Source organism: Melospiza georgiana, chromosome 4, assembly GCF_028018845.1.
Source record: "Melospiza georgiana isolate bMelGeo1 chromosome 4, bMelGeo1.pri, whole genome shotgun sequence".
Taxonomy (NCBI): Eukaryota; Metazoa; Chordata; class Aves; order Passeriformes; family Passerellidae; genus Melospiza; species Melospiza georgiana.
Genome location: NC_080433.1, coordinates 40,599,525 through 40,618,252, shown reverse-complemented (window position 1 = coordinate 40,618,252; position 18,728 = coordinate 40,599,525). Strand labels below are relative to the sequence as shown.

Genomic DNA, 18,728 nt, shown 5'->3' with positions numbered 1-18,728 from the left:
AACTGAGCATACTCAGCTCCAGCATAAATTGTCTTTATCAAGAATCAAGAATGAAACAGCTTTTTTATCTGTTAGGCTGCAAAGAGTGGCAGAGGTACCCTAAGTGCCAGATGGAGTCTGGGCATTGTCTGCCAGGGGTAAGAAGGGCCTGTGGTGAGGGCAGAGAGACCCACAGTCAGTTCTCAAAACTTTACTGAACATCTTCAGCCCCTGTTTCACAGAGCCTAAAACTCCTTTGCGCCCTCCCTCTCAAAGTCAAGAAAACCAGCACCCTGGAGTGCTCTTAGCTGCTCCCAGACTCTTTTTTCCACTCGATACTTTTGGCATTACAGTTACAGCCCCAGAGTGGAGCCAAGTATCTCCCAGCTGTATATCAGCCTTTTCTCTCACCTCTCCCAACAAACATTTTTCTGGGAAGAAGACAAGAGTGAAAGTCAGCAAAGAGCTTCCCAGTCTAGTTTTAACTTAGTTAACTACAAAAAATACCAGGTTATACTCTAAATATTTATGAGCTGCTATGAATTAAATCAATAATCACAAGAAATAAACTGAAGGAAGTTGGTTTGGTTAAAACAAACCAGACCCAGAAACAGAGATTGCAAACATATCTACAGACATCCAAATTCCCTCTGCAGCATAGTGCTGCTCAAGTTACTTTTAAAGATGGCATCACAGGTATCTCACTGAAGCAGTAGAGAGCTCTGACATTAGGAGTGCCATTATACCGTGGGCCACAGCCATAAACAAACTAGATCTCTACTGAAAATAGGGTGGGAAACACACAAATTTTCTTCCACAAAATTCTTGAATAACATGTATCTATTTGGGCTAACCTTGCTGTGTCTTACCTATCTTTATTGTGCTGTTCTTGTCACAGAAGTTAAAAAAGAGATAAAAATTGAGATTATTTCACAGTTAGGATTTGCCTTTTCTTTTACTGGTGGCTTTAGTGTTGTAAGAAGGCTGTGAAGGAAACTAATAGGTAACTATGGTTTTTACTTCTTTTTGGTTAAATTGGAACTGGATCTATTGGTTTACTACTTTTCAATATACTTCCTTCCCCTCACATGGTATTTTTCAGATATAAGTTCCTTAAACACAGGGAAGAAAATGAAGGTCTGAACTGAAGGTAGAGACCTAGTATACACTAGGGAAGTTTACCTTATACAAAGAGACTTCAACAGGTATTTATCAGCTTTATCAGCAGAAGATTACAGAACAGTTCTGACACTAATGTTTACATGGGTTACATAAAACCACTCCAATTTGACCTAGGAAACTTATTTGAAATATTATGTGTAGCAGAAAACAGAATCTCATACAAAATGTGTGTAGGTTTTCTTACCATGTGCTTGAAGTTTTCACTCCCTCCCCCTATTCTTCTATGCACTTGTGACAATTGTCTGTCCATCTGCACACACATACAGGCACCAATGTACTTTACATATTTCCAAGCTTTGTGTCACCTTCTCCATCTTGCATTATGATTAACTTGAAAACCAAGTAAGCTTCAGCTCTAATGATAAATTCCTTTCCTCTGTTGCTCAGAAGGCTGCCATTTGCTAAAATGGTGCAAAATTATTGTTAAAAGCCAAATACACTCTTGTCTCAGCATGAGCAGAAAGCACTGTATCTCCACAGTGCTATGCATCCAATTTCCTGCAATCACAGCACAGGAGACAACACTTAACTACAATCTCAAGTGACATCATAGTTACTTTTTCAAATTTGATTAATAAAGTGTCATAATCCTTGAAGATTGGCTAGTTTACTGTTTTAGGCGTTTTGTTGTGGTTTTTCTTGGTTTTCTTGGTTTTCTTTTCATGAAATGTGAAATTATTAACTAAATTTATTTATATTTGACCAGAATTAAATTTACCCTCACTAACAGAGTAACTTTAAAAGCACCTGAGGCCATGAAACCAACAGCCCAAGGAACACACCAATGGATCCCTTCTCTTGGTTCAAAGGAGAATCCAACTGGCTTGCAAAATTCCTGACAACATTAGACAGACTTTCAAAGGGACACAACTTCACAAAATAAACTGCTGTAGTCTATTGTCTCTGAGACTACATCTTGACACCATACTTTAAATCAATCATTAAATTACTTTCTCTCCACAATAAGAGAAAAAACAAAACTTAAATGATAGCAAATAAAACCCCCAACAAACTACTGATATAAAAGGATTTAACTTTATCCTAAAAGCATAAATGCATAAACTTAATTTTTAGTGCTTGAATTGAGAGAAAACAAATAAAGAATTACACTTTTATCATATTCCAAGTTCATTTCTATACTCCTCAATTACATCAGTTGTTTCATTCAGCTTTCAAAAAAGCAGTAGAATGCTATTCTTCTTTTTCTGTACACATTCACTTTCTGTATCACAAAAAGTGAGAGGTTTGTTTTGAATTCAGCTTAGTAATCAACTGCAACAGAGTGTGCATTAATGTAGTATATTTGGGTATGGTATAGCATTGGATGAAATACTAATCCTGCATTCATAGAGGAAGGAAAGTTTCCAGCCTCATACTTGAAACTGCATTCAAGACCACAGATGGTCAACTAAGAAACAGCTTGATGCCATTGTTTTAAGTGAAAGGTACCTTGTTATTTACAAAAATAGTAAACTGTCTAACAACACAAAAACAGATCATCAGTAAAAAAGCAAAACAAAACAAAACCCCTACTTTTTCCCTTTCAGAGTATTCTGAAGTTCTTGCCAGAAGTAAATAACAATCAAATGGCCAGGAGTTAAAAGCAATTAGAAAGTAAAGCTGTGAAACTTAGTATCATTAAATACTAAAAGATAAATGCTGCTTTGGTCTTTAAAGTGGATGTAGCTTTAATGTCTTGATTTATTGTCAAATTACTATAAAGAACACTTAAGCACAATAACCAGGTCCTAAACATTGCAACCCTCCATAATTATGTGTTATGGGTAGCCACTGGTTTGAGCAGTAGCTAAGGTTCTATCAAGAGCTTTCTACCCTAAAATGAGTAAATGGCATCTTGGAAGGATCTGCTACTTACTTTAACAAATGCCTCTTTCTAAATAAAGAGAATGTGGGTTTTTCCTCATAGGCTCTGGCAAAAACTAAAAGAAAAACTTGACATGTTGGAGCAGGTTTGACTGTGGCTCTCTCTGCTAACTTTGAAATCTGAAAGGTCAGCATCATCATCTAGGTACAACCAGCTGTATCACAAAACTTACCTCCACCATTCTTCTGACACAGATAGGGGAATCGCCACACATTCCCCAATCCCACAGAAAATCCGACTTGTGCCAGAATATATTGGAGTTTGCTGTTCCAAGCAGGTCTTTCATCTTCTACATCTGAGCCTTCTTCAACATCTACATCTTTTTCTTCTGGATCCTCAACCATAAGTTCACTCTTCTTGAAGGCATCATCTGAAGAGTCCTCATTAGAGAGCAGGTCCTTAACTGACTCAATGACCTCATCATCTAGATCTCTTTTCACTACCTTGCTGTTCTTAGGCATTTGTGATTTGAAACAAACAGCAAGGAGACGACGTTCAGCTGAAACAGATGGACACTGAAGCAGACTCTCCCTCTGCTTGGGATAAAATACTGAATAAAAAGACTGAAGATGGTGCCTGATGGGTCCTTGATACCAGGGAATCAAGAGTAAGGCCTTCTGTTTCTCAACACTTGCTCTACTGAAAGTATCTGTGGAAAAAGAAATTAAAAATTATTTTATATTATTATGCAGAAGAAACTTAATTTTGAAATTGTGTCTTTTGTTTTACCCATTTTTGCATAGCTCAATGATTTGACAAGAGGACAAAACAAGAAGAAAGGGATGTTAGACCACTTTCAAATTGTAGGAAATAAGTCCACTATTTGGTCTAAAATATTTTATAAATTACATTTCATTCACTTGTTTTGTTTTAGTTCCTAAGGACTGATAGGCTAATTGCTCATACTTTGATACCATAACAAGATTCTTCACATCAGGCATAAAAGGGTATGCACTTTGCATAAAATGTAGGAGCCCAACTCCCTTACTTCCTGATTTAATGGCTTTACTTGAATTTATTAAAGTATATCTTAACCAAAGTAAATTAAGTTTTTCAGACCATTTCAGAAAGTCAGGCAGCAATTAAAATTTTGATAGAGAGGATGCACCTAGTAGTTCAAAAGCAATGGTAACTTATTTTCTTGTTACTCTCCATCCTGGAATATATAATCACAGTCATAGTTTGAAAGGAGAGATGCTCATCTCTTATAAGCTTTGATACTTTAGATATTTTTTAATTATTTCCTCTTTCTAAGAAGCTATCTGAAATATTTGAAATGCCAAATCCATTTTAAAAGCCTACTGCTTCAAATGTGCATGCACAGAAACAAAAATGCCTGCATTTGAATACGTGTTTTTCTTAAACACAATCATTTAAAAAGACAGACTTGCTTGCAGCTGCCATACAAAAGGTAACCATAAGATTTTGGGGAGGAATGTATTTCAATAAATTCTTCACTAATCACATGGGATAAAACTAGTGTGTGCAAAGCCATCTGCACAATTAAGAGTCTTAAAAAGGATTTAGATTATGTGTTAAGCTTCATGAAAGCTCTAAAGAGGGTTTCTGTAAAGAATACACAAGAAGTCTAATCAAGAACTGCTAACTGATGAGAATCAGAAATTACTTCAGGAAAAATGAGACCTTACAGCTTTTGCTTACGGACTTGCTGCAACGTCTATGTGATCCATAGTATGAAGGCTGCATCATGTCCTGACAAAATGCCATGCAGTGGAGAGCTGCAAGGTACTGCTCACACGGCCACTGAGAGGGCAAGCACCTCGCAGCCGCTGCTGCGCCAGAGCCAAAGGAGAGGCGATAAGCCACTGGAACCCAGCCCACAGCTTATCAAGATGAGACTTCACAGCACCACAACAAAACCTCTGCACCACAAGTCCTAGCACCAGCCTCCCAACAAGGCAATTACTTTTTCCAATAATTCCCAAGGATTGGGAAGTTGAAGTTCACTCCAGTTGCCTACTGAACTCTTGTTGTAACCTCTTTTCACCGATTCCCCAGACTCCGGTCACTGTCTTCTCACTTTCCCTTCTGTTACTGCCTCCTCTCAGCAACTCTAGCTCTGGCAGTCAGCCCAAATTTTTGAAACATAGTAGAACCTACTTGGCTTGTAATCTGCTTCATGTTCACTACTGTCACTGAATGGCTCAGGGTCCTATAAACCTTCCTTCTGACATGTGGTGGGACTAGCACCAGGCTTTGCTTTGACTGATACCAGTTCTTCAAAAAAAAAAAAAAAAAAGGGTGTCTGAGCTATACAGAGAACAGTAAAATAGGGGAAAAGTTGTTTGTTTGTACAGGAGAGAAATCCTAATACTCTATCCTGTGTATCTGGGCTAAATGAATGTCTGTGTGGGCCTCTTTTCATCTGTTCTCTCTTTTGCATTGCAGTCTTCAAAGGACTACACCCTCTTCTAGTTCATACATGATTCAGTGGCTCTGAGTTCTGACTGAGATACCTATGTAGAACCAAAATGCAAACAATACATTAAGCTGAAGCATTTAAGCAATCCTAATGGAGCTCTGGGACTACAAGGCACAGCACCTGGTACTTCAAATATTACTTTTTGTCACATTTCAAACTTGTTTTTCCCTTTGTTCCACTGATGTAAATTAGAAAGCAGCTTCTCAGTTCCAGTAATTAGTAATAAGTTCAGGGATTACATTAAAATGAAACAGCTGCACATGTGAAACGACATCAGTAGTTGTCTCTAAGTCTGAAATCCTTCTCTAACTGTAATAACAAAAAGAGATTTTCTGTCAAAAAGACACAAGCCATAGATAAGTATTTACTGAAATGTTTTAAAAGGTCATACCTGTTTTAATTATTTTAGATAGAGTAACTTGCAGAACAGCAATATGATTTATCTGGAGCTCTCACTGATGAGTCAATTCCAACAAAAATTGCATCACTCTGTCCTGTCATGCATTAAACATTGCACTGCTACGCTTCAGGATAAGCTGGCTTGAGACTTCTACTCCTAGCACAGTATCATAATAACTTCCCTTTCATTAACCTTCCATTAAGCAGTATGTTATCCACAGAAATATCCCTGTATAGACTGCAACACTTGCAGGGCTTGAGAAAATGTGGGAGGCATGCTCAGCAGACTGGTGCATGGTTCTAACAGGACTGCTTTCCTAACTCAGCACATTATCACTGGCCAGACTGCACCAAGGATGGAGGACAGTCCTTCTGGACACACCACAAATCCAAAGCACTCTCCTACTGTCAGATTTAACAACTTTTCTCTGTACTAAAGGAGCTGGTACTAAAGCAAATAAGGAGTCCTCTCTCAAGAGATACTACCACCAGGTACAAATGTTTGAAGTGTGAACCCAGCAGGTTTGTGCAAGGAGTCCACTGCTCTGTGCTCAGCACTCCCAGAGCGCAGTCAGTGACACGCACAGAAGCTGCTCTTTGATCCAGAACAAACCTGCACAGAAGACTGATATCCAAAGAAGACTGATATCAAACTACTCAGCTTGAGCCAGGTATAGACATGAATGCTCCTGTGTGAAGTCTGAATAGGGAGAAGAGTAGAGTTACTCACCAGCACTGATTAGCTGAACACGAACCCTAAACAGGCTTTCTTTTTCCTCATCAGAGTATTGAACTTGAGCACCTCACCACATAAAATGCTATTCTATGCTCCCACACCACTTGGATGCAATCCGGTACTGAAGCTCATCAGCATTAAACTAGGAAATATGACACCAAATTCTGTTAAACATCTTCAGTTAGTTCCAGTACTTGTTACCTTCTACATTGCCTTGTAAATAAATACAGAACTATATGATGAGACAGGTAATTTTGTAAATCCTTAGTAAAATGGGGATTTGCTATGTCAATTTTCAAATTATACTTAGGAGAAACTATCATTATATTAGGATTCCAAGTCCTAAATCTTGTAAGCTATTTTAAAACATTACTATGACTTAACCAGTACCTTGGATTAAAAGTAAAATGCCTAAAATATAATTTAGCCTTATTAAAGCTGTTTGTTTGTAGGTTGTATTTTTTTACTGTCTTGAATTTAGATAACGGAATTTGATCAATTGATTATGTTCTCAGCATCTCCTCCTTTTCATGACTCAAACGATGTAACCCGTCAGATGAAAACACTGAAGGGAAATTTTTATTCCCACCTTTATTGGAGAATATACTATTATTCTGGAATTTCCCACAACTGAAATGAGCAAATAAGAATGATTTTCCTTTTTTTATGTAAAATTCCATTTATAAAGAAATCTAAAATTACTCTTAAACTGACCTGACAAACATCTGTATTGTTTGATGGAATTTAACAGAATGGAAATTGATGAACAGTACATGGTTCAGTTAAAGGAACATTTAGAAAATTATTCTGTCACTGAAATAAGCGCAATCAATAATCTGAGTTGGCATAAACAAACTTTTGCAAAAACTTTACTAAAACAAACATATGAGCTAGATTTTAATTATGTCTTACTAGCATTGTCCTTGATATGCTAATATCTATTTCTTTCACATACTGAAAGATAAAACAGTAAGTATTTTCTGACTTTTTTGATACCAAGCAAACTACAGACCTCACCTTTCTCTCTCAGAACACAGCAGGAATTTTGTTATTTTTTTCCATGGAAAAAGAATCAACCCAATGCACCAGCATGCACAAGTAAAGTAACCTTATTAGACCTCCACACCACTGGCAGATTAAGCAATAATAATCCTTTGCCACAGGGAATTCAGACCCAAATTAGCTCCCTGGGAGATCCAAGCTCACTATAGAACTTTTGCTTCAGCTTCAGGCCTGCATTCAGAAATGCTGGCACAGGGAGGTAAGACTTGCAACGCCTCCACTGACAAAACTTGCAAGCATTTGCAGTAAGACCCAAAGGAACGTCATTAGTCAAAGCACCAAAAGACACATTGAAAAACACTGCTGCATGTCCTTTTCTCACAATCTTTGTTGCAAGGAATGCCTAGTAAGGGAGTTGTCCTGGTTCTGTTCAACACTGCTGCTCCTCTTCACCATTACACTGGCAGTGAATCTTGTGCTGGGCTCCTTCCCATGCATCTCTATCAGACAGATCTGCATGCCAATCAATATAGAGATACCTACTAGAAGAACACTGTACTTCTGGTTCTCTCAGCTGTCTAATACCAATAAACAATTCAAGTTACAAGGCTGGAGATTTTCCCAACATGTACAAAAAAAGAGGCACAAAAAAAATCCCCTCACTTACAGATTTGAAAGTATAATGAGTGCAGCTGCCCCACGTTCTTGGAAATTCAGCACAAACCTCTATAAAAAGCCATTTGTAAAGCAATTTCATGTTTAAAACATCCCACAATACTATTGCAACAACTGATTAACTAAGTATTAGCGAACTTCTAGCAGTGTTTTCAAATATAAATTACAACACAATTCTTACATCGCATTTCTTCTTAAAACCAGCACTTCCCTCTGAAAAGGAGAGCCAAAAATATTATTTTTTAACACAGTGCACTTTTTTATTTTATAATCTTCTTTTTACTTCTGATGGAAACACAGTGATTTCACAAAATTACTTACATTTCATTTTTAATGTTTTACAAATAATCCTCAATACCTTTTTTTGGTTCAATGTTTACCATTGAAGGGGTTAAAGAGATCAACATTCTATTCTTCAGCGCACTGCTTTCTTCCCTGAGGAAGCAGTTACATACTAACATGCTGCTGTGAGGGAGGCAAAATGTAATAAAAAGCTGCAGCCAGTTCACATCACTATAATCTCAGTTTTGAAAGTAGATTATGCTAGTGTGGCGTACCAGTCCAGTCCCACAAGCTTGTGTCTTACATTGCTGTTCACAAAGTCTTCCCTTTGACTGCCAATGAAGAAACCAGTATGGTTAAGCAGAGGACATGGAACTAAAAGTCAGGATTGTCACCATGACACATGTTCATAAATGATTTTTATTGGTATTCATGCCAAATGTTTCAGTCTGTATGAAATCACTGGAGAAGAATCATATGCAAAAGTGCAGAAGAGGAGCCTTTTGCACCAAAAAGAAATGTACAAAATGCATCTCAAATATGAGTTGACAAGCTGGGAAGAAAAAGCATGATGGGAACAAGCAATACAGAAAATGAAAACTGAAGTTTTAGGAGCTACGGATGGCTGTAAGTCTGCAAAAAAGAAATCTATGCAGACAGGATGTGGGGAATACCTAGTGACCGTCATATCTGAGTGAAAAAGAGAGGAGGAAGACTGCAGGAGCAAACCAGGTTTCACGGGAGTACTGTGACTGTGAAGAATGGCTATCGCTGGGGGAATCTGTGTACAGATAATTATTTCAGGAAGAGTTACACTGTGTTACAGTACTCATTGCACAGACTGAATTACTGCTGCAATGCAGCATTGTGTTCTTTGGTGGAAATAGGAATACACACCATTAACTTTTTGCCCAGTCAAGCCCATCTCTAGCTATAAACTGATGCAACCATCATGCTGCTCTTCAGCATGAACTACAGGAGCTAGCATTTTTCCCTACCTAGTTTAATACAGCCTGTCAGTAAGATTTAGATTCAATAGGTGCTTAACTCAATTGCAATTAAAGATAATTATATTCTATACAGTTATACTTGTATTAGCATGTCTCAGAAAACATCACTGAAGAATGCAGAGAAATCTGTTACACATTCACAACACTCTAAAAAAATAAGAACTCTGTGGGCTATGGGAGACTTAAATGCATCAGAAGAAAGTTTTTATTCTGGTGTCTACAACAGAATCATTTATATTAGGGGAAAACTATTTAAAAACGCCAGACTGAATTCACACCTGCTGCACATACAGGTTATACAGTTTTCAGTGACACTGCATGTTTCATACTGCCGGGAAATTTGTTCTCCATTTGTACAAAATATCGTTCGTGGCTTTATCCTACAACAAAACCCTGCACAGACTCAAATGGAAAAAAATTCTCGTCCAGATTAGCCTCCTTACATTTTAGTTACAGGACAATACTTCCTACTATTATAGAACAAACACAATAAAAACAGCAAAGTTTCTTTTCCAGGTTTGTTCATTATCAATAAACTTGATCTTAACAGCTTGTATGACTACTGCCAAATCCCTGGCCCAACAGAAACATCTAGAGACAGAGTGTTACAACCTAGAGCTCTTAAATGTCAGGGTTTTTTTCACTGCACATAATCTCCAAAGAATTAATTTGCCTTATTGTAGTTTCTCACTTCTGTACAGGTTTCTCAGTATTTTCTTCTCACAAATCAACCTCACTATTTCAGAGACTTACAGGATAAGCTAACTGCAACCTCCTTTTCAAATGGAGAAAGTATATCACTAATTCAGCGGTCTTTTCTTATATGTACTTCATTGAAGGAACAAATTTAGTGGTACCACTCCTTCAAGTGAAGCAATGTCAGCAATTATGAAGAAATTCTACCCCTGGTTGGTCAAACTGAAAAGACGTAACTATTGGCAACTTGAAACGAAATATCCATATTCAAAACTCATCATATAAGATACAAGAGAACCGTGAATTTATTGTTCAATTTTATCACACTTCTCAGAAGTGAGAGGTTGCAAAAGTATGTTTGCTATTTCAATAAAGTATTAAAGTTACTTAAGTTGCAAAATCAATTACTGAAAATTAGATATTACCAGATACATAGTTGCCCCGAGACCCTAATTCTCTGACCTCTGTGCTTCAGAATGTATCAATAAGTAAATCAAGTTGTCCTTGGGAAGAATTTATGTGATTACTTCTTCCTCATTTTTACATACAAGCAAAAAGCCAAACTGAACATATGCTTTAGCAGAAATCTTACTTCTCATCACATCTGATTATTTGATTTCATTGCACAAATCATGCTTTCAAGTTATGAACACTGTAAATGTCCCGCTACAATTTTCAACTCGTCTCCATTTTGGCTTAAGGCAAGCTGAATTATTAATATTGCAGTACACATTTCTGACACTTGAAATGCAAAACTATCATTTGCCAGCAGCAAGAAACTCTTTTCCCCAAAGTGGGAAATAGACTACTGGCACCAAATCTCGAGGCACTGCTGTCCACAACATTACACTAACTTTTTCTTTGCTTTCTCCCATACAAACAAGGCATCCCTAGCCTGAGGAGTGAAGGATAAGAACACAGAGCTCTGCTTCAGTGTAGGGTTATGGGAAGCTCAGTCCAGTTACTGCCATTGCCTAATGCAACCGTTCTGGCAGTTACCACTGCATTTTCACACCACTTTGTACTGTCTCACAAGGATTTGTGCTTCCAGCTCTTCAGTGGAATAGCATTTGGTTGTCATTTGTCAATGATGCTTTTTTTTCCCCTAAATTACTTCAATGTGTTTCCTGAGTAATGGCCAGGTTACCTTGAATCAATTTTCAAGGACAAATGGAGTTGCCCAAGCAGCCACCTGCTGATATGTCAAAGTTATTCTGCAACTGAGATTTCAGAGACCTCTAAAGTCACGTGTAAAAGCTGCTACCACTACTATGCTGATCTATTAAAATTTGAGACTGAAAACTTCTTCCAATATCAACAGGTATTTTGTCTTTTAAGAACATTACGAATGGAGATGAGTAAAATGGTCAGAAGAATGGAAAGTAGTTGGGAAAACAGGTAAAAATGTCCTTAATGTTGTGTACACTTCTGGTATGCTATTCTAGAGAATTAAAAAAAAAAAATCTTCCCAGAAAGATTCTACCACGAATACTTCAAGTGGTAATTCCATACCACTTGAGCAGTGACTACTCCTCAACAATGTCATCTAAATCAAAAGGAAGAGGTGCAATCATAGATTGTGTTTCTGAATAATTTGTGATTTTTTTTTTTCTGACTAATTCAGCATTTGAAACATTTTGTGCATATGGGCTTTTGCAATATGGAAAAAAGAACAGTAAGAACGACAAGACATGAAAGGTCAAAAGGAATCAGATTATGCTGTAAAACTAGTTTCAAGATATCTTGGCGGTTTCACATTCTCAGTTTCCTGCACTGGTGACACATCTGAACAGCTATGAATGGTTTGGTTTTTCATGCACAGATCAAAACCAATGAGATTTTTTGTTCTTGAGTCTGAAGCACAGAGCTGAGCCCGAAGGGAGTGTCCAACATGCACTGCGCGCAGGCTGTGAGTCTATAGTTATCTTAATACGGGGTGTGGGTAAAAAAAAACACTTGTATATTAGCCAAAATGAAATTAAGCAATCTTTCCTAAGTATTTTTCATAGTTTCCTTTCTAAGGTTAGGCAGATAATCGGAAATATACTGTTAAATAGACAGAAACTGATTATGTTGTCATCACTTTTTAATCAAATGGAGAAAGCTGCCTTCACAATACAGCCAGCATACATTTATATGACATCAGATAACAAAATCTTTACTTCATTTACACTTTGTAGGGGGGAAATCGGGTCCATATCCTATGGTACTCCACAGTGATATACGGATGGTAACATACTATTTAGAAATTATTAGACTTATCTTAGAAAGCAACACTACAGCAGTGAGCTTGTTATGCAGCAGGAGCACACTGAAAATGAAATCGTTGATGATAATGTGGTCTTTAACCAGTAAAACACAGCGCAATTTACTTAAATAGATGAAATCCCATCACAACTCTCACGTGTGCCAGATCAGTGTGACTGTGCAGACATATTACAATCATCTCATTTACTTCCACAACAAAAGCAAAGCCTTACAAAGAAATTCCACTTCGCTCTAACACTAGGAAAACGAGAACAAAACCGGGCAATGCAGGCATAGAAAATTAGAAGGATTAATAAGAAAATCGAAGAGAAAAAGAATCACTGGGAGAACGCTGTAGGTATGAATCAACCCTGTGGACATGTCGTAGTACACGGCGGGCTGCAACCATCAAAATCCCGCACAGAAAATAAATCCCAGAGGCACAAAGGTGGGGAGAAGGTCCTCATTACCATACCCACCCAAACATGGCTGACACCGGGGCGCAGCAGCCCCCGGCCGGGGGTTGCCACCGCCCTGGCGGGGCGAGAGGCGCGGGAGGCTCCGGGCGGCCCCGCCGGGCGACGCCCACGCTCCGCAGCAACAATGCAGCGCGCCCGCCCGGGCACATGCCGGGGCCGGACCCCGCTCCCGGGGCACCCGGCTCCCCCCGAGCCGGGCTCGTCCGTGCGGCGAGGCGCCTGCATCGCCGCGGTGCTCCGGCGGGGACAGCCCGCGCTGCCCGGAACACGCGCTACACATGCATCTGAGGTTTTTTTACGCAACACACGGGAGATGAATTAAATTTCTTTCACTCGGAAAATGATATAAGTTTCTCGTCCATGCCAATAGCAATAATAATAATAAAACTGATTAAAACAGCCCCGTACATCCTTTTAACCCACCGCCGAGCTAAAACACATGGGCGGCTTCTAACCGGCGCTCGCTATTGTTTCCCGAGGCGCCGGCTCTCTCCGCGCCAGCGAGAGGCTGGCACCACGGCGAAAACCCCCTGGGCTGGGGGGACCCCGAGCCGCAGGAAGGCGGACACCGGGCGGACAGGAACCCCCCGTACATCCTGCCCCTTCCCGCCCGGCGACACACGGAGGCGGCCACGCTCCCCCGCGGCCCCAGCCGCATGGCAGGGCTGGGAAGGCGCGGGCCGCCCCGCGCAGCCACGCTCAGCGCCGTGCCCTGCCATGCCGTGCCATGTCGTGCCTTGCCCTGCCGTGCCAGGCCATGCCTTACCTCCGCCCGCCGGGCGCCAGCTGCGGAAAGGGGGGGGCCGGGTGCCCCCGCGGGCGAGGATGGCGAGCGGGGCCGTGCGGGCGCGGGGCTCAGCGGCGGGCAGGCGGCGGCAGCCACATGTGCCCAACCCTCACTGCGGCGGCGTTTAAAGACAGACATAAAAGCGGCGGGGGGAGAGGAAAGGGGAGGGCAGCGCCGGGCCGGGGGAGCCGCACCTCCTGACGCAGGGAGGAGCGCCCACCCACCCGCCTGCAGCAGCATCTCTGCCGGAGGCGGGCGGACAGGAGGCAGGCGCGGCAGCCAGAGGACAGGGAGGCCGCCGCGCCAAAATCCCCGCGGCCACGCTTAGGCACGGCGGGTTCCTCGTTGTTATCCTCGTCCTCATTCCTTGCCGCCTCCGCCTCTCTGCACCCAGACTCGTGGCGGTCCCCAGGTCCGTGTGGCGCTCAGGCGGGCTGGAGCGGCCCGCCCTGGCCTTCCTCTGGTGGGGTAGCGGCACACGGGCGGGCGCGGCCTGGAGGCGGGAGGCAGGAACACAGGAGAGAGCTTCCTGGGGAACGCGTAGGTTTTCCTAGAAAAGGGAGTTAGTGGGAATGAGAGCTGTGGGAGCCAGGAAGGAAGAGAGGTCTGTCGGAAGCAGGGGGGCGGCCGCAGCAAGTGCAACACCTGCGGGATGGAGGGATGGGGAGGCGGTGAGAGGAGGGGAAGGCAGCGGCCATCCCCGTGGTGATGGGGCACAGCTCTTGTAGCCCTGGCTCCTGCAGTCGCAGGAAGGTGATGTTTGGCTTCAAGGCCTCCCCGAAAGGTTCTGTCTTAAAGTCTTCACTGCCCTTCGGACAGTTTTTTCACTGCTTGCATTTCTCTTTTGGGGAGAAAAAAAGAAAAGGCAGATCGATCCTGCCTAGCAAGGAAGACGTAGTAAAGATGAGGAAGTGAGCTCTTCGAAGGCGCGGCTGCCAGGTGGGAGAGGCCCATTGGCTTTGCTGAGGATAGGCGCGATCGAATGGAGAATGAACTGGTTTTAATGCTCGCTGTAAGAACAATTATTGCAACAGCTTCAGTTTTAACATACATAGCCTTATTACACCTCGTGAATCAAGGAGAATAATCTTCCAGAGTATGGAAGATAGTCTGCCTGTATGATTTATATTTCCTTCTTCTTGTACTGCAAAACCTGTGATACAAACTTATTTTCATTTTGGCTTCATTATTAAAAGTAATTAATCAGAGCATTGTGTGTCTCTTGCTATTGGTGCTAGTTCACTTAACTAATAATTTCCACAGTGTATTTCAGTTATGCATAAAACTAGCCCTGTAGATAATAGATTATGTACTCACTGAATATTCTTTGCAACTCAGGAAAAATGAACTTGCCTTGGGTAAGTTTCTAACTGTGAATTAAGTTTCTTTTACACTAAGTACTAATAAAAGGAAGAATTTATGCTTTCATTTGCCAGATCATGAGTGATACTTCTATTTGGTAAATTAACTGGTAATGTTGATCATATGACTGCATAGTTAATTGAAACAGGAAGAGGTCATTTCTGGATCCCTTTAAGTTCTGTGTGCCCTTAATGGTGAGCTTAGATCTGAGGTGGGGTGTTGCACAGACACAGAGGAAGCCTCATTGCTGGTCTGACTCTCCAAGTGTCTCTGCTTGTGACTCAGGAGATCTGAGGACAGAGAGAAAAAATCTAAGTGGAAAGCAAGAAATGCCAGCAAGACAAAAATCATTATCATAAAAAGCAAAGCCCAAATGCTGATGTACAAGAGTTCTACACCATCAAACCTTTAGAGAAAAAAAATGCAGAAGGAGAGAAAATGACTGGAAGAAAAGCAGTTATGCCAATTTTATTTTTCTGCTAGGTTTTGCTATCTTGTCACTCGTGTAGAGTTTTAAATGCTGTGAGTTGGAAGAGACCCACAAGGGTCATCCAAGTCCAAAGTCCTGGCTCTGCGCAGGACAACCCCTCACACAGCGTGTGTCTGAGAGCATTGTTTGAACACTTCTCGAGCTCTGTCAGGCTTCATGCTGGGACCACTTCTCTGGGGAGCCTGTTCCAGTACCAAGCCACCCACTGGGTGAAGAACCTTTTCTTAATATCCAACCTAAACCCTGACGTAACTTCAGGCCATTCCCTCGGGCCCTGTCACTGGGCACCACAGAGAAGAGATCAGTGCCTGCCCCTCCTCTTCCCCTCACGAGGAAGCTGTAACTCCAGTGAGGTCTTCTCCCCTCAGTCTTCTCCAGGCTGAGCAGACCAAGTGACCTCTGCCACTCCTCATGTGGCTTTCCCTCAAAGCCCTTCCCCAACCTCATGTCCTTACCCTGGAGGCCCTCTAAGGGTTTCATGTCTCTCCGATATGGTGGCTCCCAGCACTCGAGGTGGGGCTGCCCCAGTGCAGAGCAGAGTGGGACAATCCCCTCCCTTTCCCAGCTGTGATGCTGTGCCTGATGTCCCTCAGGACAGGGTTGGCCCTCCTGGCTGCCAGGGCACTGCTGACTCATGTTCAGCTCACCATCAACCAGGACTTCCAGGTTGTTTGCTGTGGTGCTGCTCTCCAGTAACCCCTTCTGGATGGATTCATGGATTTCCTGACTGCATCACCTAGTTTTTTGTTCTGGAGACTGAGAAAGGTGCCTGATTCTTCTCAGACTGGGGCAAATCGAGTACATTCAAGATTGGCCCAGTCTGTCCATACATCCAAGGCTGCCCCATCCCAGGGGCAGAATCTGACACTTGGGCCTTTTGCATGCAGGTATCATTGATATTCTCAGTGCATATAAATGACACTTTTTCACATGCTGGATAAATGTGGAATTAGTATTGCATCTTACACCTTTTGAGTCTGTCACTGTTATTAATATTCTGTCTTAATGTTAGCTCCGCGCTGAATTTTACCTTAAAATATTGCACTCTAGAATATGGTAGATTATAAACTCAGTGATACCAGTAATTAACAGCTATACTAGTTTGTGTAACAAACAGCCATTACTATTTTTTCGATGTTTTTCAAAAGGTTTCATGATCTAGTAATTCTAAATCACTTATGATCCTTTTCAACATTTTTTTCCATTTTATTAAATGTAACCTCTTTAGTTAAGAACTGTAGTAATCTATTCAAGAAAACAAAAATATACTGTTTCCAAGACTAGCAGTAGGATTAATTAAAAAGACAGAGAGTAAAGATGTTTTATATAAGTTGCCTATTATTACTGATTTTATGATAATTAATATGTTGAGGAACTTCAGCTGAACAGAACAGAGCCACTGGCAGTCACTGTGACTTCATATTGCTGCATCATTCTGGCTGCTCTTAGTTCTCTAAGAGATGGCATCTGGTCAAGGTTCTGAAGGAGATTTTGCCTGATTGCTCAAGACACAAATTATCCCTTTGGACATAGCAAGCATAGTAAGCATGGATTTCCTGACTGCAACACTGAGAAAGGCACCTTCTTCTTCCAAGACTGGGGCAAATCGAGTACATCGCAAGCATTGGGCCAGTACAGAGATTAAAATAGTTCCAGGGACACTGTCGTTTGAGGGTATGGCTGGTTAGGGTTTGAGATTGGTGTTTGAAATTAAATTTTCACTAAATTGAAAGTTTAGGTATAATTAATGGAATGGTATAGTGACCATAATTTCTTTAGCAGAATAAATTAAATAAGTACCTTATTTTACTCAGAGAAGAAATAGCACTCAAAATATTTAGATAGATACAAAGTATCACATAAAGTATAAGTGTAGCCATAAACTTACGAATTTTGGTTTAGAAAGTAATACAGAACCTACTGCTTACTAAGGAATGCTTCCATGTGTTGTATTCATCTATGTAACACATTTTGAGAACCTTAGAAGCTATAATCTCCTCTGAGACCCAGTCCTTACCATAAAGTCATAGCAATAAAATCATACCCATGGGAAGTTCTTTCCAACCCCCAGAATTCACTGAGACTAGAAGAAAAAGATTATAGCAACTCAAAACTCTGCATGAGTAAAAAATAATTTCCTCTCATGATGTGCTCTATCTGAGATGATCAGTTTTCCAGAAGATTGTTAAGGATGTAGTTTTTTAAATAACTTAATACTTCTATGATAGAATGAAACAAGTAGGAACTATTATTTCGATTACTACATTTCAGAATACCATGTAAATAACAGAAACTAATATTAAGACAAAAGAAGAGCATTTATTTTCAGAAATCCCCAAAATACTTTTACAGATTTAATCAATGATAAAATAATTTCTGTGACAGCAAGGAATAAAAAGCATAGGATGTTCAATAGCAAGCCATCCATGAGAGATACTTAAATGTATTTAGGCATGAGAATGGATGTTTCTATAGTGTGTTTGAGACCATCAAAGGAACCTCTGAAACGGTGCTAAGGCACATGGAAAATAAGGACATTATTGGTAAAGGCCAACATGACTTCACTAAGGGCCATTTGTGCCTGATATCACCTACCTGTAACTGGTATTCCTCCTGGAACTGTACAAAGCATTTGACACTGTCCTGCATGAATTCTGCTCTCCAGACTGGAGAGACAGATTTGGTGATGGAATACTCTGTGGATAAGGAATTGGCTGCCCAGAGCTGCAGCCAGCAGCTTGATGTCCAAGTGGAGACCAGCGGTGAGTGGGGCACCTCAGGGGTTGGTTTTGGGACTGACGCTGCTTAAAATCTTTGCTGGTGGCATGGACAGTGAGATCAAGTGCACCCTCAGCAAGTCTGCAGATGACAGCAAGCTGTGTGGTGTGATGGACATGCTGGAGGGATGGGATGCCATCCAGAGGGACCTGGACAGGTGTGACAAGTGGGCTAATGCAAACCTTGTGAAGTTCAACAAGGCCGGTACAAGGTCTTGCGCCAGGGTCAGGGCAATCCAAAGCACAAATACAGGCTGGCTGGAGAATGGATCAAGATAAGCCCCAGAGAAAGGACTT

The 18,728-nt window shown here is 41.1% G+C and overlaps 1 protein-coding gene across 1 annotated transcript in view; it reads right to left on the bottom strand.

The window, feature by feature from the left end:
• Nucleotides 1–13,897, bottom strand: part of SLC6A15 (solute carrier family 6 member 15) — a 36,670-nt gene extending 22,773 nt beyond the window's left edge. The window contains exons 1-2 of the mRNA XM_058023077.1: nt 13,782–13,897; nt 3,219–3,695 (exon numbers count right to left, since the gene is read on the bottom strand). Of these exons, the coding sequence (XP_057879060.1) occupies nt 3,219–3,507 (289 nt within the window). The 5' untranslated portion in view covers nt 3,508–3,695; nt 13,782–13,897. The remainder of the gene's footprint in view (nt 1–3,218; nt 3,696–13,781) is intronic.
• Nucleotides 13,898–18,728: the final 4,831 nt, after the last annotated feature.